The sequence below is a fragment of the Dicentrarchus labrax genome, unplaced genomic scaffold (genome assembly GCF_905237075.1).
Source record: "Dicentrarchus labrax unplaced genomic scaffold, dlabrax2021, whole genome shotgun sequence".
NCBI lineage: Eukaryota > Metazoa > Chordata > Actinopteri > Moronidae > Dicentrarchus > Dicentrarchus labrax.
The window spans coordinates 15916313-15937598 of NW_026136721.1; the positions used below are offsets into that span (position 1 = coordinate 15916313).

General features: G+C 39.8%; 2 protein-coding genes across 3 annotated transcripts; both read left to right on the forward strand.

Moving 5' to 3' along the window:
- Nucleotides 1–4988: 4988 nt before the first annotated feature.
- Nucleotides 4989–10671, forward strand: mvb12a (multivesicular body subunit 12A). 2 transcript variants are annotated; one of them, XM_051385384.1, is made up of 10 exons: nucleotides 4989–5110; nucleotides 6991–7080; nucleotides 7722–7805; nucleotides 7915–8014; nucleotides 8428–8557; nucleotides 8743–8883; nucleotides 9133–9242; nucleotides 9328–9386; nucleotides 9500–9565; nucleotides 9677–10671. In XM_051385384.1, the coding sequence occupies exons 2-10, from the start codon at nucleotides 6991–6993 to the stop codon at nucleotides 9761–9763; spliced, it is 867 nt and encodes a 288-aa protein (XP_051241344.1). In that variant the 5' UTR covers nucleotides 4989–5110; the 3' UTR covers nucleotides 9764–10671. The 2 variants fall into 2 exon arrangements, with proteins under 2 accessions (XP_051241344.1, XP_051241343.1); XM_051385383.1 differs by having other exon boundaries at nucleotides 5006–5224.
- Nucleotides 10672–12396: 1725 nt separating this feature from the next.
- On the forward strand, nucleotides 12397–20961 carry LOC127354800 (transcription factor AP-4). The gene is made up of 7 exons (XM_051385022.1): nucleotides 12397–12761; nucleotides 15004–15169; nucleotides 15382–15480; nucleotides 16362–16532; nucleotides 17135–17281; nucleotides 17535–17705; nucleotides 17957–20961. Exons 1-7 carry the CDS (start codon nucleotides 12673–12675, stop codon nucleotides 18110–18112), a joined length of 999 nt encoding a protein of 332 aa, XP_051240982.1. The 5' UTR covers nucleotides 12397–12672; the 3' UTR covers nucleotides 18113–20961.
- Nucleotides 20962–21286: the final 325 nt, after the last annotated feature.

The following is a 21286-nucleotide window of genomic DNA, read 5'->3' on the forward strand; positions in this document are numbered from 1 at the left end:
CATATTTCTTAAACTATATAAATTGTTTAAAACACCCTCTTTATTAGTTGGAAAGTACATTGAAATTTCTGAGTCCATGAAAAATCAACTTTTTATGGATACGCTGTTCTCACAGAACAGTGATGCCTCAAACATATGGTGATTTTGAATATGATGCATCACTGTAGATTAAACTACCCAACAGTGTACAAAGTAGTTCAAATGATGCAACATACACATTAATGCAGCAGTAATATGAATCCAGAAACATCAGATGCAATAGTAAAACACTGACAGGGACCATTTCACTGCATAATGAGTAGTTTTAATACTTTTACTTAAGTAAGGTTTTGAATGCAAGATCTTTATTTTTATTTTCAATGTGGTAAATTATTTGAATTCTTCTTCCACCGCTGTTTTGAACACAGTCAGAAGACAATATATAAACAATATTAACAATATATTGTGAAGATACAGAGGTGAACAATGTTTCTCATAGCACAGTTACTCCTTCTGAAGGGGATGATAGCAATGTTATGTATGAACATTTTTTCCATTAAATTTTTCTTTCCTTCTTTTCAACTTGTCAGCACCTGACAATGGCAGAATTTTTTACATTAGCATTATAACATCCATTGACCCATTTAGACTGCTTTTCTTGTCCAGAGTGGCCCAACTGTGGACATCCCAGTACACATACACACCTTGGACAGTTTCTATTGCATATTTAATTCACTAGCCTTCTTATCTTTATTGTGAAAATATTATATTATGAAAGGGTTGTCCTGGAAGTGAACAGCAAAATAATTTGAATACCGAGTGCCAAACAAAACAGAATAAGATGTTCAAAAGAGCTACAGAACATTAATAAAAACATATTAAATATTTAGAAGGATGTTTACTACCTTATAAAACAGTTAACCTGCACATAAATTAAACAGTTGTTTAAGAATTGCTGTAATAAAAAGATTTAGGAGTTGTGATACTTTTATGTTGAAAGTAACATTGATATAATTCCGGTTTTGTTCTGGATACTTTGACGCAGCTCTCCATCAGTATATCGGCGGGCTCCGGGGAATGCTGCAGTTTGATTTGATACCGCGAAGAGGCCATCATTTCACCGTGGAAACAATGTTGTTGTTAATGGATCTACCAATTAATATATTGTGTTAATACTGTGTGTGTGTGTGTGTGTGTGTGTGTGTGTGTGTGTGTGTGTGTTACATATGTGGAGTATATATACTAAATCTGAGTCTCATATTTGCAGACAGCTTTACAGACAGTTTCTACAAGAAGTTATGTTTGATCTGTTTCAGTTTTATCTGCCAATCAGCGGGTCATCATACGAACTGTCTCTGTTTTTAATACAGGTGGTACTACTGATATGTCAACTTTTGTTTTAAAATACTTTGCTATAAGATAATCCGTTTAAAAATATTGTTTATAAAATGAATGCCCAAACTGGGTTGTTCCTAATTATAATGCAGATACATTTTTGATTTATTGAGATTAAAAAAAGGATCTTTTGGAGGGCTACTCAAATAACAATTAACTTCATCACAATGATTCATTTGTTTGTGGCTTCTGGTGATAATACTGCTACTATGGCAAAATATTTAACACCAAATTATTGTTTTTTTTATTTCTGAGGTCAAAAGATTGTCACTGTCCTCTGTTAACTCCAGCAGACATTGCTAGTTATATATGTATATATATATATACACACACATATATATTTAAATGTGTTCACTTCATTGGTTGGGTAAAACATTAGTGCAGCATCCTTGTGGGATGACTGGCCCTAGTGGTAAACATACCACCTCCTCCTCAGCTGCCTCAATACACCCGTTGTGGGGAAGCCCGTGTGTGTGTGTGGTGGTGCAGAGGACTCAATTCAGTGTGACTGAGACTTCATGATGTTGAGAAGTGTGTCTGTTTGCACGTGAGTGTCTGCTGCTGTCGTTCTATGAGGCTCACTTAATGGAAAAGATGAATGAATCCCCCTGCACAGTAGGAAGTACTAGAGCGTCTGATCCTGCTCTCTCACTCTCATATTTACTACCACTAACACACAGGCAGCTGCATGCTCCCCCAACAAGCAGACGCAGATGTGCAGGCATTCAGACACACAGAAGCACTCGCTGGCAATTTGCCTCTTCTCCCTTTTGCTTTATTCTCAGAAGATTACAGCTGGCTCATTCTCATTAATTGGCCAATCATCCAATAAAGATAAATGCTTTGAATAAATACCGTTGTCCATTTTCACTGAGATGGAACAGTCCACCCGCTCCAGTCCCCCTCCCCCTACAACCACCCCCTGTGGTCTGCTCTGCATGTTGCCATGCCAACAGGGACCTGGGCACCTCTGGATGCTCCAATCAAGTGTCTTTTTCTCAATTTCACACATGTACACACAACATTACAGTGAATTAAGAAGGGTGTCTGTGTGTGTTATGAGTGTATTGTCTGTAGCTAACAAAGGGCCTTATTCCTAATGACATATTGAGCTGAAGTCTTTAGATGGAGCGAGCCTCTGTGTGCAGCTGCCTCCATGTTCTGTGTGGAAAATTATAAACAGAGATTGACTTCCTTTTCTAGGTGTTTGGGTATCTTTCACTGGGTTCTTCCCATTCTGTGTGTTCATTGACTACTAAAAACAGATGCACCTGTCCATTATGTTTACACATTTATTTAGCTGACACTTCCACCCAAAGCTGCTTACAATAAGTGAATTCAGCCATGTGGATACAACCAAAACATTGCAAGAATCATGCTGGTACTTCATAATAATCTAACTGCTGCAAGAGCTGCATTTAGAAGCAATGAGAGATAGAGAAAGAGAAGCTTTTTGTTTTGTTTTTTTTCTTTCTTTTAATGGGCCGAGCAGTTTGAACAGATGGGTTTTCAGTCTGCGACAGAAGATGTGAGTTTCCACTGTCAATAAGGAGCTTGTTCCACCATTAAACAGTCATAATTTTGTTGAGCAGAGGGAGTAGTAAGTCTGTTGGCAGTAGAGGAGCACAGTGGAGGGGCTGGAGTTTATGGTTTGACCATGTCCTGGATGTAGGACAGACCTGAACCATCTGCAGCACGGAACTTCTGTCTTGAATCTGATTTGAGCAGCCACTGGTTTAATGCCAGCTCGGCTGCTGCATCCTGGATGAGCTGCAGAAGTAAACTGGCAAATGTATGCAGGCAGACCAGCCAGGAGAGAGTTGCAGTAGTCTAGAGTCTAGACACAAGATGACAAAAGCATGGGTGAGGGGTGAGACGTATCCTCCTGATGTTGTGGAGCATGAATCTACAGCATTGTGATGTTGCAGCGATGTGAGCAGCAAAGGGTACCTGGTCAATCAGTGTCACACTGAGGTTTATTGCAGTCAGAGCTGCAGAGAGCACAGAGTTCTCAATGTTAATGGAGAGGTCATAGAAGGGAGATGACTTCCCTGGAAGGAAGTGCAGCTCATTCTTGTTGAGATTGAGCTGAAGGAGGAGAGCATACATCCACAGAGAGAGAGAGAGAGAGAGAGCACGTGCAGCCACCTGGGTTTCAGACAGGGGGAAAGTCATCTGCTTAGCCGTGGTAGGAAAAACACAAAATCAAAAAGCCAAACATTCACCATGGGAGGAGTAAGAAGACCCGAGGCCACAATAAACTGGATTCAGGACTCTGGATTTGACCCCACTGCTGCTTTTGACATTCTATATTTTTCTTGTTTTCAACCATGAAAAGACAAAAACAAACGATGTGTTAGTCCTCATGCTTTCAGTCTAACCTTCCCTCCCTGTGGCACTCTGTGTCTGTGTGTGTGTGTGTGTGTGTGTGTAGTGTTCATTGTCTTGCCTCACATCTTTTTCTTGTCCTTTTAAAACCCCACTGTTCCCTACAATTTACCTTTTCTTTATCCCTCATTCCTGGTTCTCTCCATTTCCTCCCCTTCTTCTCCCCATCTTACCCTTTTTCATTATCCTCCTGTCACTCTCTCTTTCCCTCCACCTCAGCCCGCCCTGCTCACCCTCATTTTCATGTAAATTAGAATCGATTCTTCTCTCAGCACCCTTCTGTCCACACCAAATGCAGTGGCCTATGTTTGTGAACGACCTGAAAGAGCTTTATTTCTTCCTTTGTTGTTTGAGTGCCTTATCTACACACACCCAGTAAAAACACAGAATATCAAATAACTGTTCGTGTACACAGTTATTGACGACGAGGCATTTTAAAAGGGAGCTCTGAAATTGGACAACAAAACAGACTGTTTATCTCTGATTGTCGTAATGCCGCCATCTTGTGTTCAGACCTTTTTTCCCCCCTCTTTATTTCTCATAAAGAGTTTACATGTATAAAAACTGAGAACATGTGGAAAAAAACAAAATATATAAAATAAAAGAGGAATACATGAATATATAATAAGAAACAAAAAAAAAAGACAAAGACAAATGTTGCTGGGGGGGGTCTATATATAATAAATATCTAATATATAATACAGGTTGCTATAGTTTTAATAGATTTTTCGTTTTAAGGAGTGTCACATTTAGTAAATGTATTTTAAAACATCTGTATTTGCAGCGCGTTGTTGGCTCCTAAATAAATCACAGTGTGGTGGTTTATTTAGATGTTTTACGTGGTCCTGCGACCTGCCAGCACCTGACTGCTGTTGGCAGTGCAAGGGGAGTTTTCTTTATGAATAAATGTATTGTTTGAACTCCCTGACGAAGGCAACAAAGCTCGGTCTCCTACCAGTACATTTACATTCATGAATATGGAATTTGGCAGGTAAAAATAATAAGATGAATCATTAAGATAAATCATTAAGATTAATCATGTACACACAAATGTTCCTCTGTACGCCATCTTCTAGGAGACCAATCAATACATTCTTCCAAAGCAAGACGAAATCTGCATCAATATTTTCCACAGTAAAATCACAAAAGGTTTTACATTTTGCGGCCAGGCTTCAGTTGGCGTTCATTCTGACGCATTGCCCCGTGGGTTGATGGGAGTTGGAGTCAGAATGGATTCAGTAGGCTACTTCCTGCTTTGACAAGGAAGACCAAGAAACTTCGGCTGTTGACTGGAAAGTTGTTCGCCTGCCAAACTCTTTCTCCTCGAAGAAGTGAGCCCAGAGGCAGAGTAAGTGTGTATTTTCATGGTTTTATTAGTCGACTTGTGAAATGAAAGGATTTAAACACATTCTGAACAAGAAGCAGCGAACTTTAGTCAATGAGCAGTCGCCACTATTGTAAGGTAAGCTCGGCTGTACGTGGAAAATAACCCAAAACCAGTTTTTATTATTAATTTACTCAGGTTTTCTCATGAATAACTATATTACAATACACGTGAATTTGTTAGAAATATATAGGTGTGATAATGTAACGTAAAAAGCAGCTGGCGGTAAAGCAATAAGACTGTCAAAGCTCAGCCAGTATTGATTTAAGCTACCTGTAGGCTATCTGTCTGGTGGGTTCCCACCCTCATAACAAAATAGAGTTCACTCAATAACAATAGACATTACGTAAGGTAATAAATAAATCCACTGTCACTTCACATTTGTACACTCAATAGGTTAAATCCATTAGTTTCTGTCATTTGAAGTTGTTCCTTTCAAATTCATCACTCATACTTACTGATCTGTGCTTTATACTGATTTATATTTAGACTTTTACAGTGAAAACAGTTCAGTGTGAATTCCATAATCAAGTCAAGAGTCAAGAGTAGATAGCTTACTTCTTTATTTTTACTGAAGTTACAAACAGAAAAAGCCTCAGGATACAACGACAGGTTTTACTAGAGGTATGCAATATGATAACATACCATGAGACAACCTACATTTGTCTGTAGGTAGTTCTTCCTTTAGACCTTCATGAGCAATGTTACAAATCAATAATAAATGTGTTAGAATTGTACTCGATTTTCATATTAATTTAATGTAGGCTAGTGCTTTGATTTGTCAGGTATGCAATTTGCTGGATTTGCCAAAATCAGACACTTTTGTCGGTTTATTTCAAATTAATTTAACATAGGAATGTATTTTATAATCATATATTGATATTGTGATAGAAAATTACATATACCTTGATAGAGGATTTTATCAATATCAATCACCTCTAATTTCTACCAACAAAAAAAATTCCAGTGTGTAACATTTAGGAGGATCTATTGTCAGAAATAGAATATTATAGCCTATATATATTATATACGTTTGTTTTCATTAGCGTAGAATCACCTGATAATAAGAATTGTTTTCATTACCTTAGAATGAGCTTTTATATATAGAGACACCATGGCCACCATGTTGAGCTACCATATTTCTACAGTAGCCCAGAACAGACAAACCAAACACTGGCTCTAGATGGGACTGTTTGCATTTTTCACGTGTTTCACAGCCATCGTAGTTTCAATGAGTTTATGGGTAAAATTAATGAGTCGCGGTCTGAGACTACATCGCTCGGTGCCACTAAATCCTTCACACTGGACCTTTTAAAAACATCTCATGAAAATGGAGAAGCAGAACTTCACAGGATGACTTGCTACATCACTTCCGTAGTTAGGATACATTCTTGCACTGAATAGTTTCTTTCTTGAACATAAACAGATAACATGACTATTTAGACTGAATGGGATCTTTCTGTCCTAGACAACGTATCTTAGAGATATCAGGAATTCTTAGACTGAATGGGAGCCTGTTTACCTTTCTGAGTGCCCATTTTTTATCACATGGACGCAGTACAATGGCAAAAAGTCGGAAAGCACCATTTCTCTCTCTCTCTCTCTCTCTCTCTCTCTCTCTCTCACACACACACACACACACACACACACACAAGAAATGACAGATAATGAGAATCTCTGCTAACACAAGTGTAATTTGTATAAACTGATGAGAGAACTGACTAGTTATATTTTTGAATCATTTATGTTTGTTTCCACCATTAAAATGCACACATTTATATTGTTGAGCCACAGCCGCCCCTTTACCGTACTTTTTTGTACTTTTTTCTCTTTCTCTTGCTCAGATGTCTTTGATGGAGCGTGGGGTGGTTCGCCCAATTACGGCAGTGGCGTGGACCTCCAACTCCAGTACCTGCCCCAAAGATTACAGCCTGGTAGGGAACAAAGATTTATACAATTGTCCACATACAATAGTTAATTGTTGCCACCACAGTAACAATGTTAAACCCTTTAGAAAGCCACCAAATATATAGGAACCGGGTTGTTCCATGTTTCACTCCATAACTAATCTTTGCTTAAAGAGGAGCAGCTGTATTTGTAGGCAGTCAAATGTTGTTGTAAACGTTAAGTAGGACAGTTGTGTTTTGATGAGCTGGAAACTTGACCTTTTAGAAACTGAGTGGATGTTTAAAAGTGACATCAGCTGACTGTAAACTACCTTTTCTGGTTCCGGACAAAAACATGATGTTGTGTAGCCATGAATTTGTAAAAGTTTACTGTATGTGTGTGACTTGAACACTATAATGAACAGCATTGTGACTAGCTATTTAATAATAATAATAATTGTAGTCATAATTGTACCCTTTGGTTCTGAAGTTAAAGTCAATATTTGACTACGCCCACTTAATGGGCCTTTTTACAGCGGGAAACAAGAAAATTGTGCAATAAAATATGCAGATGTTTTTTTTAAATTAGTGTAACATGACCAGAGAAAACAGATAAAAAGAGGTATTCCCTTTTGCTGCCTCTTTAAATCAGATGTGGTTTATCTAACTGTACCCCTTTCCTTCTGCAGATCAGCATCACAGAAGACGGAGCAGCTGCGAACTTTACACGCAGCTTTGGGATGAAGTCTGGATATTACCTCTGTTACAGCAAGGTAACAGACAGAGATACAATATACACAGACACACACAGACAATACATGATATGTATATTTCCCATCAGCCCTCCTGTCTTCAATAAACAGACTGTATCTCTCTCTACAGGACTTGGCAGGTGGGATGGTGGTGTCAGATATTCAACTTATTTCAGACAAGGACTCTATTCCTCATGGTTTTAGCTATATAGCAGAGCACCTTGAACCAAGTGAGTGCATATACACACACACTCTTTTTGTTTTTCTATACTTGTGAGGACTTTCATTGACATAATGCATTCAGTAGTAACCCTAACTTTAACCATCACAACTAAATGCCTAATCCCAACACTTACCCTAACTTAATCCTAAACTTAATTTAAACCTTAAAACTAAATCATAACCTTCTGACTGTCCTTTGAAGTAGTGAGGACCTGCCAAAATGTTCTCACAATGCAGAAATGTCCTCGCTACAATCATTAAAAGTTAAAATCAGTCCTCACAAAGATAGCAGTACAAGCCCGCACACACATACGGGTGTTTACACAGTCCTGATATTTGATGTCTTTTTTACTCATTGCTGATTTAATCTGTAGTCTGATGGATGTTATCTGTATTTGTGTGTGTGTGTGTGTGTGTCCAGAGACCTCTGTTTCGAAGAAGAAACGTGTGTGTGTGAGCATCGTCCCAGTGGGCAGTGTGGACACAGCTGTGTTGGATATTAAACTGACAGCCAAAAGCAAAATGATGCTGCAGCATCACACATATGTTGGGTTGGTAACATTTGCATATACAAACATTTGACTTGTTTTATCAAAGCATTTCTTGAATTCTGTTACCCAAACACAGCGGTCTGTATTCTGAAATGAGTTATTTTAGGACCACTTGCTTTCGGCTGTACATTCAGTACATGAATTGTTCAGTTCTTAATGTATCATTAAATGTGCCCTTTCCACAGAGACATCCATGGCTATGTGTTATGGTGCAGAAAGGGCTATTTTTCTAGCCCCATGCCCCAAGCCAAGCCCCGCAGTGTCAGCCTGGACCTCCGCAGACTCTCATTGGAGCAACCGTCTGCTCCTCTGCCGCTCAGACCCAGGTACAATACTAAAATAGAGTCCTACAGTGCTTTTTGATGATTTAATTTAATTATTTATTGGGTGACATGTCTGGTGCACCGGTGTTTAAACACAGCCAATTCAAATGACAATAAAATGCAATCACATAGTTTCTCTTTATAGAAGATATGTCAAAATAAGAGAGAATGCGGTTTCATAACACTAGACTATAGCACAGTCTGTGTCCTGCAAATGTTTCACTCGTTGTTAAAATCTGTTCGTCTGTGCAGCAACCCTCCTCCTGCACTGCCCCATAATAAACTGAGTCAGAGACGCTGCAACCTCCACACCAAGGACAACTTGGACAAACCTGCTGACGGCAGTATCCAGGGAATCACAGGTACTCCAAGTCTTTCCTCAAACTTGTTACTATTTCTCACTGCAGACAACCAACCGGAACTATTACTTACCTTCCCTCTCTGCAGCTCTAGATGGAGTTCCCTTCAGCCTTCACCCAAAGTTTGATATCCAGGCAAATGGCACGGTGCGTTTGATCTTTTCAACAATACTTCAGTGATGGTTTCGGCTGTTGTTTTTTGCCTCAGTTTATCTCCTGTTTGGTCACATTTCTTTCTCTTTGTCATATCTTTCCCTTAGACTCTTCAGCTGAACTCTCAGTTAAACAACATTCGCATAAAGTCTCTCCAAGACATTGAAAATGAGGTAGCGTCACATCTGATTTGTTAGTTTCAGCCTTTTGATTCTTAAATTAAGAATGTAACATTTTCCCAACAAAGAATATACTCACTTTGTTTTTGGTTTTTGGTTTTTTAGTATAACTACACTTTTGTTGTGGAGGAATCTGCTGCCAAGAGGACCAGACCATCAGTGTCGGCAGGAAGCACTCCATCAGCTCAGTGATCTTTGAACTTTGACAACAATATCGCATCATGGTACAGATGAAGGTGTACAACATTAGGCTTCAAGTGGAATTATATGGATTTATCTTACCGGCGTCAATTAAAAGGTCATCTATGAGCGACTGCCCTCCTACAAGAGACGGGTCATACTTCTAAGCTTCCCTTCTATTTCTTTTTATTTGTCTGTACTCCACTACCAAGTTTTTATTTGCCAAAGGAAAAGCCTGTTTGAATGATACTTGTAATTATATTGTCTTAACATGTCTTTAGACTGTTCACCTTTTGTAAGACGACAGTCTTAGTCAGGTGTTAAAGGGTTAAAGGCATAATGACACTACCAATCTGTAGGGCATCTACTACTCATCTCTAGCATTAAGTCTACTGCCAGAAAAATGCTTTATTATATCATGAAAATGCACCTGACATTGAAGACCTGTGCTGCTTGCTTTGTTGTGTATTACCTGATATCCTCGAGTGTTACATGTCTTTAATTGTTTAAATCATTAAGATTTTCCTAAGCAGAGCTGTAATATTGATGGATGAACTTTGTCGCAGATGTTGAACTGAAGTCCCTTGATAGACTCAACAGATCTAAATGTGGGATATGGAGTATTTCTTGTATGAAGAGTTGCCTACTATCAGTTTTGTAATATTCCAAAAAGTAATATTATATCCTATTTTAAGGTGAATGGAGAAAGGTTGTATATTTTGCTCTGTGTGTTACTTAAATAAGATAATATGGTAAAAAAAAAAAAAAAAAAAAAAAAAGGGGGAGAGAATCTGTTTGTTTTTTTAAAGGACCAAGCATATTTATCTTTGTTGTTGTAAAATATATAAAGTTATGTTGTTTTTATGGTCTGTATATCAAACTGTAATTGCATGGAAAAAATAAAAAAATAAGAAGCACTACTTCAGGTGTGTTGGTTTTACATACAGTGCAAACTTACAGAAATACTGTAGATTGAGGCTATAGTTTGAGAAATAAAAAAATCCTTTTGAAATACAGCTTGAGAATGTAAATTAATTAGAGATATTTCAATAGTAGTGGCCTAAGTTAAGTAGTTCAAATAAAAGATCATATGGACAAAGAAAAACATGTCTTAACCTATTTATTTAGATGAATTTGATTGAGCATATATCCTACATGTACCATTTTATTCCTCCCTCTGGTTATGATGGAGAACTCCTACAGTTCTTTACTGTATGTTTACAGTTCTTTACTATTTTGACTAATATTTTCAATGTAAATGCAGCATCACACTTTTCTATTTAACTGTAGTCGAAAAACCAACACTATGGTGCGTTATACTGCCATCTGCTGTACTATTTTTGACTTGAAATATGTTTACATTGCCTATTACATCATTTCTCCCTGCTTAGTAAACTGTTGTGCAACCTGTCTGAAATCCTTCATATTTATGGTATCTTATTTATTTTTCAATTTTCAACGTTTGTGATGAAAAGAGCCAAATGGGCAATATCAATATCATTTGTACAAAATACTGTACTATAATTTTCATTATCAATTTTTTAAAAAAAGGTCGTGTTTAACATTCAGGAGGATCTTTTAGCAGAAATGGAAAATAATATGTTTTTATATTTTTCATATGTAATATGAAAATAGGTATGTTTTCATAAGTTTATAATCACCTGAATATAGGAATCGTTGCTTTTTTAATGACCTTAGAATTAGATGTATATACTGCAGGTCCTCTTCCTCGGAGTCCGCCATGTTGAACCATCATGTTCTCATTCCCAGGTCTTCTAATACGGGCGCGAGTAGTGTTCAGTTAGTTGCAATCTGCAACTTCACCTCTAGATGCCACTAAATCCTACACACTGGCCCTTTAATATCGCTAACACTCAGATATTTAAAAGAGATTGAATACATGTGGATATAGTTTGGGATTGTAAATACTTTTAATGGATTATTTTATTGATAATTATTTAACAATTAATTAAGTTTAAATTATTAATTGACAAAATATTACAGCACTGCTGTGTATGATACAGTTGTGTGAGTAATTCAACTAGTGGTGGTGCCTAGTATAAAATTACATTACATTATCCAAAAGAAAAGGTTGTCTTGATGCTTCTGTCTGACATTTTGTCACTTTTATATTATATATTTTTATTTTTTAATCATATTTCCTACAGTTGAAATGAGAAATAAACTTGAACTCAAAATGAAAAATGTCAGACGGTTAACAGACGGGGTCATTTCCAATGGTAATCTGTTAAATAATGACCAGAATGTGCTGGGGGCTGGTGGGGCAAACATTGGCTGTAGGCCCCTAATGATGGGGCCTCAAGTCAAGATTAGGTAATAATGCAGGCTTTGCCTTTAGGCCACTATAATTTCAGTACAGCATTAACAAACACATCTGTTTGTTCTGCTCGCTGATGGTTAATACACAGGCTTTCTGTTGACTGCTGCTTACACTTGAGGACTTGATTTGCAGCACTGCAGTTACACACTGACTCTCCTGCAGGTCTGTTTGTTCTGCTCTCCGGAAAAAGGGCTCTGATTCCAACCAGCTGTTTCCCGCCTCACACAGATCAGCTGCGCACACACACACACACACACACACACACACGTAGTAGGCGGAGGCAGCAGACACACACACACACACAGACACGTAGTAGGCGGAGGCAAGAAGCCACACACACACACATTGGAGGGAACCCCATCAGCTGTGGGAAGCAACACAGCCTGAACTTACTTTTATTTCTCTAAGTCTATTCTTCCGATTACCTGATTTTGAAGCGGTATTTTAGATATGCGCCATTAAGGTGTACAGCGAGAGCTCTGTGCTTAGAAACGTGTATTTTTAACAAGGACAGCAGTGGAGGAAGAAAGAAAAAAAAAACAGACAGAAAACACGGACTACAGAAGGTGGCTTTGAAAGCATGGAATATTTCATGATGCCGACAGAGAAGATACCGTCCTTACAGCAGTTCAAGAAGACGGAGAAGGATGTTATTGGAGGTCTCTGCAGGTGTGTGGCTCGCTATTTCTTTTGTTGATACGAAACTGCTCGCGCAAAAATCATCCCTCGTGTGGCTGTGGTGTGTGCATGTGTGTGTTATGCAGTCTGACTTCAGTTAGCATGCTAGCTGTTAGCTTCGCGGCGATGCCTTGGCAGCAGGAGCATGCTGGTAGAAATTAGCAGCTCGCTGGCCAGCTGCTGCTGTAGGCGACGAGGAAACGAGACGATAGTTCAATATGTGGTGTTACATTTGCTGATCGGGTTGCACGTAATAACCCGCAGCGCAGGTTTGCAGCCGCTCAGCTCAGAAATATGTAAATCAGCGACATGAAATCGATACATTTGGTCCAGTTGGACACCAACCACGTGGTAGTTAACGTGCTCCCCGCCGCTTCGCTGCTGTACACAAAATCATCTGTGTGTAACGACTCACTGCCCTTCAACACACACGGTGCTCACACATTTAGCTGTATGTGCTCACAGCTGGAGCTAGGACGGGGTTTCGGCTTTGCTACGTAGTTAAATAATGAACCGCGCAGCAGCCATGGTTGTGTCGTGTGCTAAAATTAGCTTAGCTTGGCTAACTAGCTAGCTATCACAGCGCCCTCGCTCTCTGGCCGTATGTGTGTGTGTGTGTGTGTGTGTGTGTTGACTTGTTTTACTCGTGTGTAACAGCTTGATGAACTGAAACATGTCGTCTGATCACAAGTGTAACGTCGGGCAGAGATCTGCCTCCGTTAGTGGGAGATCAACGAGTAGCTACGGTGCTAGCTCGGTGCTAACGGTAGAAAGCATTGTTCTCCATGATGCCAGGGGGCCTCCTCCTCCTCCTCCTCCTCCTCCTCCTCGTCCGCTGTTGCTGCTGCTGGCGGAGTCACATTTCACTGCTGCTACCGTCCAGACGGCCCGACGCGCCCTCCGGCGGCCATGTTGGAGGTCCGCAGCTCCTGGCAACGACAGCGGACAACAGCTGATTTCATGTCTAAACTTTAAACCCTCGACACGTTTCTCCTGTGTGGGATAGATGTGCTGTTTCTGGTCGAGTACCGGATATATTTGTGTCAACAGTACATACTAATCCTTTACGTACATAGTGAAACGTGTAGTCTGATTACCAGAGCTCATACATACAGGTTTTTCTCGCTTGATGGTGATGATGATGGACTTAAGTCAGTCTTTTGACATTTATTTACTAATCTTTTATTTTGTAGTTGGTTGTTTCACACATGGGTTGAACGTTAGACAGCATCTCACATTAAGTGAGCATGTTAACAACAACTATGTTGAATTGAAATGATCAAATTAAGCCCTAAATGTTGTGTGTGCTCCTCAGACTGCCTGTACATCCATTAAAAGGGGTTTAACCAGTAGGGTGAGATATATTTGAGAGAGCTGCTCCCAAAGCTTTCAAAGTAAGATAAAACTGAGGCACAAAATGAAACCGTTAAATTGAAGGACCCATAGGGAGTGTGCAAGTGTTTCTGAGGTATGGTTTTAGCTCTTTAGTTAAGCTGACGTCACTGGCTCTTAAACATACAGACTGAAATCCATTAAAGTATGGCTGCACACCCACACACTCATTTGTGTAAAAATGAAAGAGAGGGGGGAAAAAAGGGGGGACTTTGGAGCCATGTGAGCCGTGTCCTCTGTCTGACCCTCCTCATTTTCATAAACATCCCAGATCTGGTTCTTCGGGTTTGTTGTCTTCTTGGCACCGTGGTCATCTTCAGGCTTAATGGTTCACGTATTTCTCCCACTGAGTAAATCTGACGGAGGAGGTTTTGCCACCATGACATCCAGCCTGGTGGGGTGGAGGTGTGTGTGGGTGGGGGGGGGGGCACTGAGTTCAGCCAAACTCAAAGGCCTCTGTGCAGCTTGGCTGAGGAATGTAGAAAGGTCGGGACTGCAGCCTAGTAAAGTTTCAGGTTAAAGGTTAAACAAGTCAGTCAGAGAAGAGATTGTTTGTGTATTTATGTGGCCAAGAATAGCCCAGTTGGTTTAGAGGTGCTTGTTGTTAGCGGATTGTGCAAATTTAAATTCTTTCTATTTTAATCTTATGTCACAGTTTATTTTATCTGCATTGCCTGTGATGTAAACGGCTTAATTTGTAAAAAGAAACTTACATCCTTTCACCTAAAACCTGACAAAGAACGGATCAACATGTGCTTCCGAGAGGAGCTTCTGCTTTCTCATTGGAGTCTTCATGGACAGAATAATAATAGTTTCTCTCATTTTGATCTTTCTCCCTCAGCCTGGCCAACATCCCCCTCAGTCCGGAGACGGCCCAGGACCAGGAGAGACGAATCCGCCGTGAGATCGCCAACAGCAACGAACGCCGGCGCATGCAGAGCATCAACGCAGGCTTCCAGTCCCTCAAAACACTCCTGCCCCACACAGACGGAGAGAAACTCAGCAAGGTGCAGAAACAGCGCGTAGATCACGACACATTATGGCAAAGCTTTAAATCATCTGGCTCAACTGTTGAATTGTACAGCAGAAAACTAAAAACGTTTGACACCGTGTTCTTGATTTGGAGTTTCCTTTGCTGCCACTGCAACAGTTTTGGGAGAATGTAATGTTATTGGTCGATGCACTGGTCTCATGCTCTGCTTTGCTTCGTCCCTGCCAGGCGGCCATCTTGCAGCAGACGGCGGACTACATCTTTGCCTTAGAGCAGGAAAAGACACAGCTCCTGGCACAGAACAACCAGCTCAAACGCTTCATCCAGGTAACAGCATGGGCCATTTTTCACCATCATTGTGTCCCATTTAATACAGCTCTTGTTTACTACTCCATATAAGTCCACTATATCAAACTGTATGGTGTTGTATCTATCAGGCCGCCATAGGGTTTCCCTCCTTTAAGTAGAGTAAAATAAAAATGATCTGTAGAGATTTGAAACTTCATAACACTTAACTTCATGTTGCCTTTAGGACCATAATTGTCTGGTAAATGTATTCATTCAAATGGATTACCGTCCAACAGTGAAATACGTATTGTTCGCAGTTTGCCTCTGCGGGCTCGGCAAAAAGTCGCTCTTCTACAGGTTGTGCTTCACTATGTCATGCCGGTGTGTGGCGTGTTACGTAGGGTAAGGTTTAAATATGGTACCTGTGGAAGGTGTGATGTTATATCTCTGTCAGCTGGTGATCAACCAGGGGAGTCTGTTAGATGCTGGTTGAGTTCTTAAGGTCTATCAGAAGCACATATATCAAGTAGGACAGTTTATCTAATATCTTAGGGATTATTACAACCTATGAAAGCATCATTACAGCCAAACTTTAATTTCCTCTTTGCACAGCTTGTACAGTACTTTCTCAGTCTATGCAGCCGTTCCAAGCCATGTGAAAAATGTGTGTTTACCGGTCTCGTTTGTTTTCCATGCTGTTGGTTCACCTGTCGTTTTTTTATTTTCTTGCCACACCAGCCATTTGTTTGACTCAGCACAAGCAGAATGTGCTGCTGTTAAACAGAGTGGAAACTCCTCCAGTTGTGTGCAAACCAACTGGTTGGGTTTTCTAGCACCCCCACCCACATACAAAGTTTGAATATGTAAATATATATGTTGTCTGTTTTGTTTAACCGTTCATGGTCTCCATGTCACTCCAGGAGTTTAGCGGCTCATCACCCAAGAGGAGGCGAGCTGAGGAGAAGGATGAAGGGATTGGGTCTCCAGACACCCTGGAGGAGGAGAAGGTGGAGGAGCTGAGGAGGGAAATGTTAGAGCTGCGGCAGCAACTGGACAAGGAGCGCTCAGCTCGTATGCAGATGGAGGAGCAGGTGAGACAACAGGGGGAGCCGAGGGTCTTCATGACGCGTGTCCATTTCCCTGTTCTGTACTCAGAGTAGATTTTAGATGCTTGAGACAGCAGATAAAATAAATTATCCACATATTCAGGCTATGAAAGGGTCTTGTCTAGAGGTCACAGTTGACATGAATCACAAACATACTCAGAACAATTGTTAATTTTTTACCAACAATTTGTACTTCTAATCACTATATGGGACTTCTACAGAGTTATCAGTCACCTTAACAAGGTGGCAGCTGGTGGTGTTGACAGATTTACCAGTACAAAAGCCAGTTGCTGATAAGCTCACATCCTGGATCTGCCTGAACAGCAGGTTAAGACAAAGGGGATTGAACAGTCAGCGAAGACAAACAGAAACTTTAACAGGTAGTGAAAGAGGAACATAAACAGAAGGGGAATTGCAGCAATTTTTGGAGTTATTTCCAAAGTTTGGTTTCATGAGTTTTAATACGTCATACTTTTTGTTATTATTTCTCTAGAAATTATTCTTGTAATAATTGTGTATTAACGCAGTGATTTAGGTTATCTTGGATATGTTTTGCTCTTACACATGTCCTCTGTGTCGGTGTGCAGGTGCGATCTCTGGACACCCAGCTGCACCCCGAGCGCCTCAAGGTGATCACTCAGCAGGTGGAAGAGGAGCAGGCAATCCTCCAGAGCCAGACGCTGTTACGGCTGCAGCAGATCCAAGCCGCTGACAGGCAAACACACAGTCCACAGGTCAGAAACATACACACACACACACACACACACACACACACACACACACACACACACACACACACAGATAATGTAGTAGGCACCTGTGTTGTAATTTCCAAAACCATAAGACGCTGCAGTGTGTTGAAATGGCATCTGAAGTACTCATTATTACTCATTACTCAGTATTTAAATCACAGTTCTATGTGAACACATACAGTCTCAGGTTTAATAAACACATTTTCATTTTGTTCATGTCTTGTCTGTCCTGCAGGTGCTGGCTCCTCCCACTCCCCCAGCCCCTACCCACCACCCCACGGTCATCGTCCCAGCCCCAACACTAACCCAGCAACCCCATCATCACGTCACCGTGGTGACCATGAGCCCGTCAGCCCACACCAGCACTGTGTCCACGTCCAGACAGAACCTGGACACGATTGTGCAGGTAAGAGTTAGTTTTACTTTGTACTGAAGATCCTTTTTTACTGTCATCTTTATTCCAATTTCCGATACCAAATTAGCCAAATTGAATTAGTTTAAAGAGAGAAAACATTTTGACTAAAACTTAACGACTTTTCGTCGACTAAAATGGCCGCCAAAATGAGCACTGGTCCTCATTTGATAGTGAAAACAATTGTCTCTGAGCGGACTGAATATTTGCTGCAGCCTTCAGTGTTTTCCATCCTCTGCTTTCAGGCCATCCAACACATCGAACGCACTCAGGAGAGGAGAGCGAGCGCCGAAGAAGAGCAGAGGCGAGCGGTCATCGTGAGTCCTGCCCACGTCGCCATGGACACCGCCTGCTCGGACACAGACACCGACACAGAGGGGGAGGACTGCTCAATGAACTGATCCAACCCCATGAACTCACACACAAAACACACAAACACTTAAAATACCTACTCACTGTAAGATTCCCTCCAGGCGCTTGACTACTTTTTAAAAAAAGAAAAAGAAAAAAGAAATCTGTCTTTGGCATTATCCAAACTCTTAAATCCAGTGGTTAAGCTTTGTCTCAGTCTCGTACTGTAAAATCTCTGACGATTGAAAACATAGGATGGTCAGCGTGCAGAGGAGGCCTTGTGGGATTTCTAGAGGCTGTTTCTCCCCCCCAACGTCAGAGCCGGTCTGTGGCTACTTGAAAACTTGAGGGCCTCCTCGTGTAAAAAGCTATCAGCATCAGTCCGTCCTTCATGTGTGTTTATGTGTGCTACGTAACAGTCGCAGTATCACAATTACCCATCGTCTCTGGCACGCTGACAGTATTATTTGTGCTACAAATTGATGGAGTCAGTACAATGGAGAGTTGAATGTAACAACACAATAAGCAAGCAGCTCCTGATTCTCAAAAGAAGGATGGAGTTGCAGTTATTTCTTCCCCTGTCTTAATTTGTTTTTTTTTCTTTTTGTTTCCTGGTTGGCCAGGTGATATTCTAGTGCCACAAAACCCAACTTAAACTACAACAGAAGGCATTTCTAAAATTTAACAAGTTTGGGAAAAATTTAAACTTAATTGCAAAGCTAATTTGAGGATAGATGTTGAATGAAATCATGTCGGATTTACTTGAAAAAAAGGTTGTGTTTTTGATATCTAAATAAGCCCTTAAAAATAAGCTGTTGAACAATTTACATTGATCGTCTTTTGGTTTTAATGTTTTTCATGTTTTTGTTAACTTTTTTTTCTGTCAGGGTTACTGAATGTTGAAGGTAAAAGATTTTGTTATATTGAGATTAACAACTTAAAATTGAGGGTTTGTCAGGTTATAACAGGGAACCGGAGGCCTGGAGATGAATTTTACAAAATGTTTAAATTGGGCCCTTTCATATATCTACTGGTGGCAGTGGTTGTTGCACCGTTAACCTAAAAAAAACAGGTTTTTAAAAATAGATAAAACCACATGTTGACTGGTTGCTGGAACACAAATTTTCAGTTTCAGTCTAACACAATTTGACTGGATCAAATGTAGTCCTTTTTTTGGCTGATGTGAAAATCTGAAACAGATTTCCATGATTCACAGGCTCCGTGTGCATGAAGGCTTCCGGTTTTCCTTCAAAGACTTCCAGTCTATCTTCTGGTCTTGGATTGTTGATTTCAGTGACTATGCACTAGAGTTGGTATTTATGCAATTCCATCTTCAGTACATTTGTTGGTATCATTTATACATGAGGGGCAGTTATCTATGCACCGTTGATAGGTGTGTACATTACACCTACAGTATATGTTTGAAACAAAGAATGTAGTCTCTACTTGTAAGGTGCTCTTCGTCAAACTGGGGCTCTGCTGACCAGCAGTGCACTCAGGCCCAAAACCCTTTGTGTAACTTCACACTCGATCACGTTTATTACACGTGTCTGAATATTTTTGCTAAAATGATATGTGTCATTTCCCCATCTTGGAAGTGCTTTGAGAGTAGAGGAACAGGGAAGAGTTGTGTCTGATTACAAATGACAACATACATATATATATATATATATATATATATATATATATATATATATATATATATATATATATATATATATATATATATATAATATTTTATATATATAATATTTTATATATATATATTAAAAAAAACTATAAAACACAGGCAGGCCACATCTTACTGAACTCCAACACAGAAAGCATAAGTGTGGGGAAAGAAAAGCTCTAGCTGGAAAACAGCAGCTTTATTGTGATACTAAGCACGTACTTGCAGATCGGTGTACATTTTCGGTGCATCAGATGCCACAAAAAGTCCAGAACTCTAATGAAAAGCACTGAACTGAATTGTAGATCTCTCCCCAAAATCTCCATCTCTCTAAAATGCACGAAGTCTGTCCACCTCATGTTTTGTTGCTTATATATTCTCTCGGGAATTTGACTGGAAATCCCTGCTTCGAGCCTCCCTCCTGTCATACTCAATTTGATATGCTGACTTGATGCTGTAAACATTCCTTTTTATTTGGATTTGTATCTGTCTTTTGATCTCTTATATGTTCTGTTGCCAATTGAATGCATGTTACTAATAGCTGTTTTCTCTCTCTCTCTAAAGCGGGCTTTTGTTTTGACATTTTGTTTCCTTTATTGCGGGTTTCCCATTTTTTTTCATTAACACACGACGGATGTGTTCAGTGTGAAACTGTCTTGTGTGCGATGCGTGGACACTATTCACTCACTGACATCAATTTTGTATCTGGTTAGACAATTATTTTTCATGCCAAACGGGGGGAAATTCTCATTTTGTTTGTGAAACTTTGAGGGTATGGTGTTTTGCTGACCAATGGTAAGAATTGAATTTAGGCTAATGTGTGTTTTTGGTCAGCTAAACACTTTTCCCCAAACGTTTCTGTACATTGTGTTGCAGCACTGCTGTCTTTTTGGTGGAATTTGAGATATTTGATATGAAGCACTTGCTGTTCTGTACTGCCTGAATCAATGATGAGGAAAATATTTTTTTTTAGCCATTTATTTTTTTGTAAACTCTTTTGCTGTGACACAACAGCAGTTTGTTATGTTCTGCTCTTCTGTCTTTTCATCTGTCTTTCTTGTCCTGTTTTCCATTTTTGGTGACACGCATTTTTTATATTTTTGTGATGTTTTTTTTTCCCATCAGTCCAGGTCGATGAGAAGCTGTTATATTTTGTTTATAAAAACTTGGGTAAACAGGCCTTTGTAAAGATGAAAAAAAAATAAAATTTGTACTTTTTTTATTACACTCCCTCTGCCTCCTAGTTTAATTCAGTGATGCATGATATAAACCCTTTTGTCCACCAGATGGTGACATTGAGCGACTCCTCATTTGGCAGCAGCTGCAGTGTGGGGACGTTGATTTGCAGCCCGTTGTTCAGATTTCAGATAAAAACCGGTGGCACACAGGTTTCATTTGAATCCCCATTTAAGTAGGAACAGCTCCTAGAAATCTCCAGTTGTGTGAAATGTGCATGTTTTACGAAAGAATTACCTCTTTATCTTCTTAGCACTACTGAATGGTATTGATAATTAAAATATTATTTAAATCTCTTGATATCAACATCATCTACAAA

What these genes read in the sequence shown, in the direction of transcription:
- mvb12a (XM_051385383.1), top strand. Translation starts at nt 5,201, where the DNA reads ATGAGCAGTCGCCACTATTGTAAG. An exon ending in CAGCATCACACATATGTTGG is followed by an intron (nt 8,558 to 8,742) that starts GTTGGTAACATT and finishes CCCTTTCCACAG; the next exon opens with AGACATCCATGGCTATGTGT. An exon ending in CCTCTGCCGCTCAGACCCAG is followed by an intron (nt 8,884 to 9,132) that starts GTACAATACTAA and finishes TCGTCTGTGCAG; the next exon opens with CAACCCTCCTCCTGCACTGC.
- LOC127354800 (XM_051385022.1), top strand. Translation starts at nt 12,673, where the DNA reads ATGGAATATTTCATGATGCCGACAGAGAAGATACCGTCCTTACAGCAG. An exon ending in AGCTCAAACGCTTCATCCAG is followed by an intron (nt 15,481 to 16,361) that starts GTAACAGCATGG and finishes ATGTCACTCCAG; the next exon opens with GAGTTTAGCGGCTCATCACC. An exon ending in GGCAAACACACAGTCCACAG is followed by an intron (nt 17,282 to 17,534) that starts GTCAGAAACATA and finishes TCTGTCCTGCAG; the next exon opens with GTGCTGGCTCCTCCCACTCC.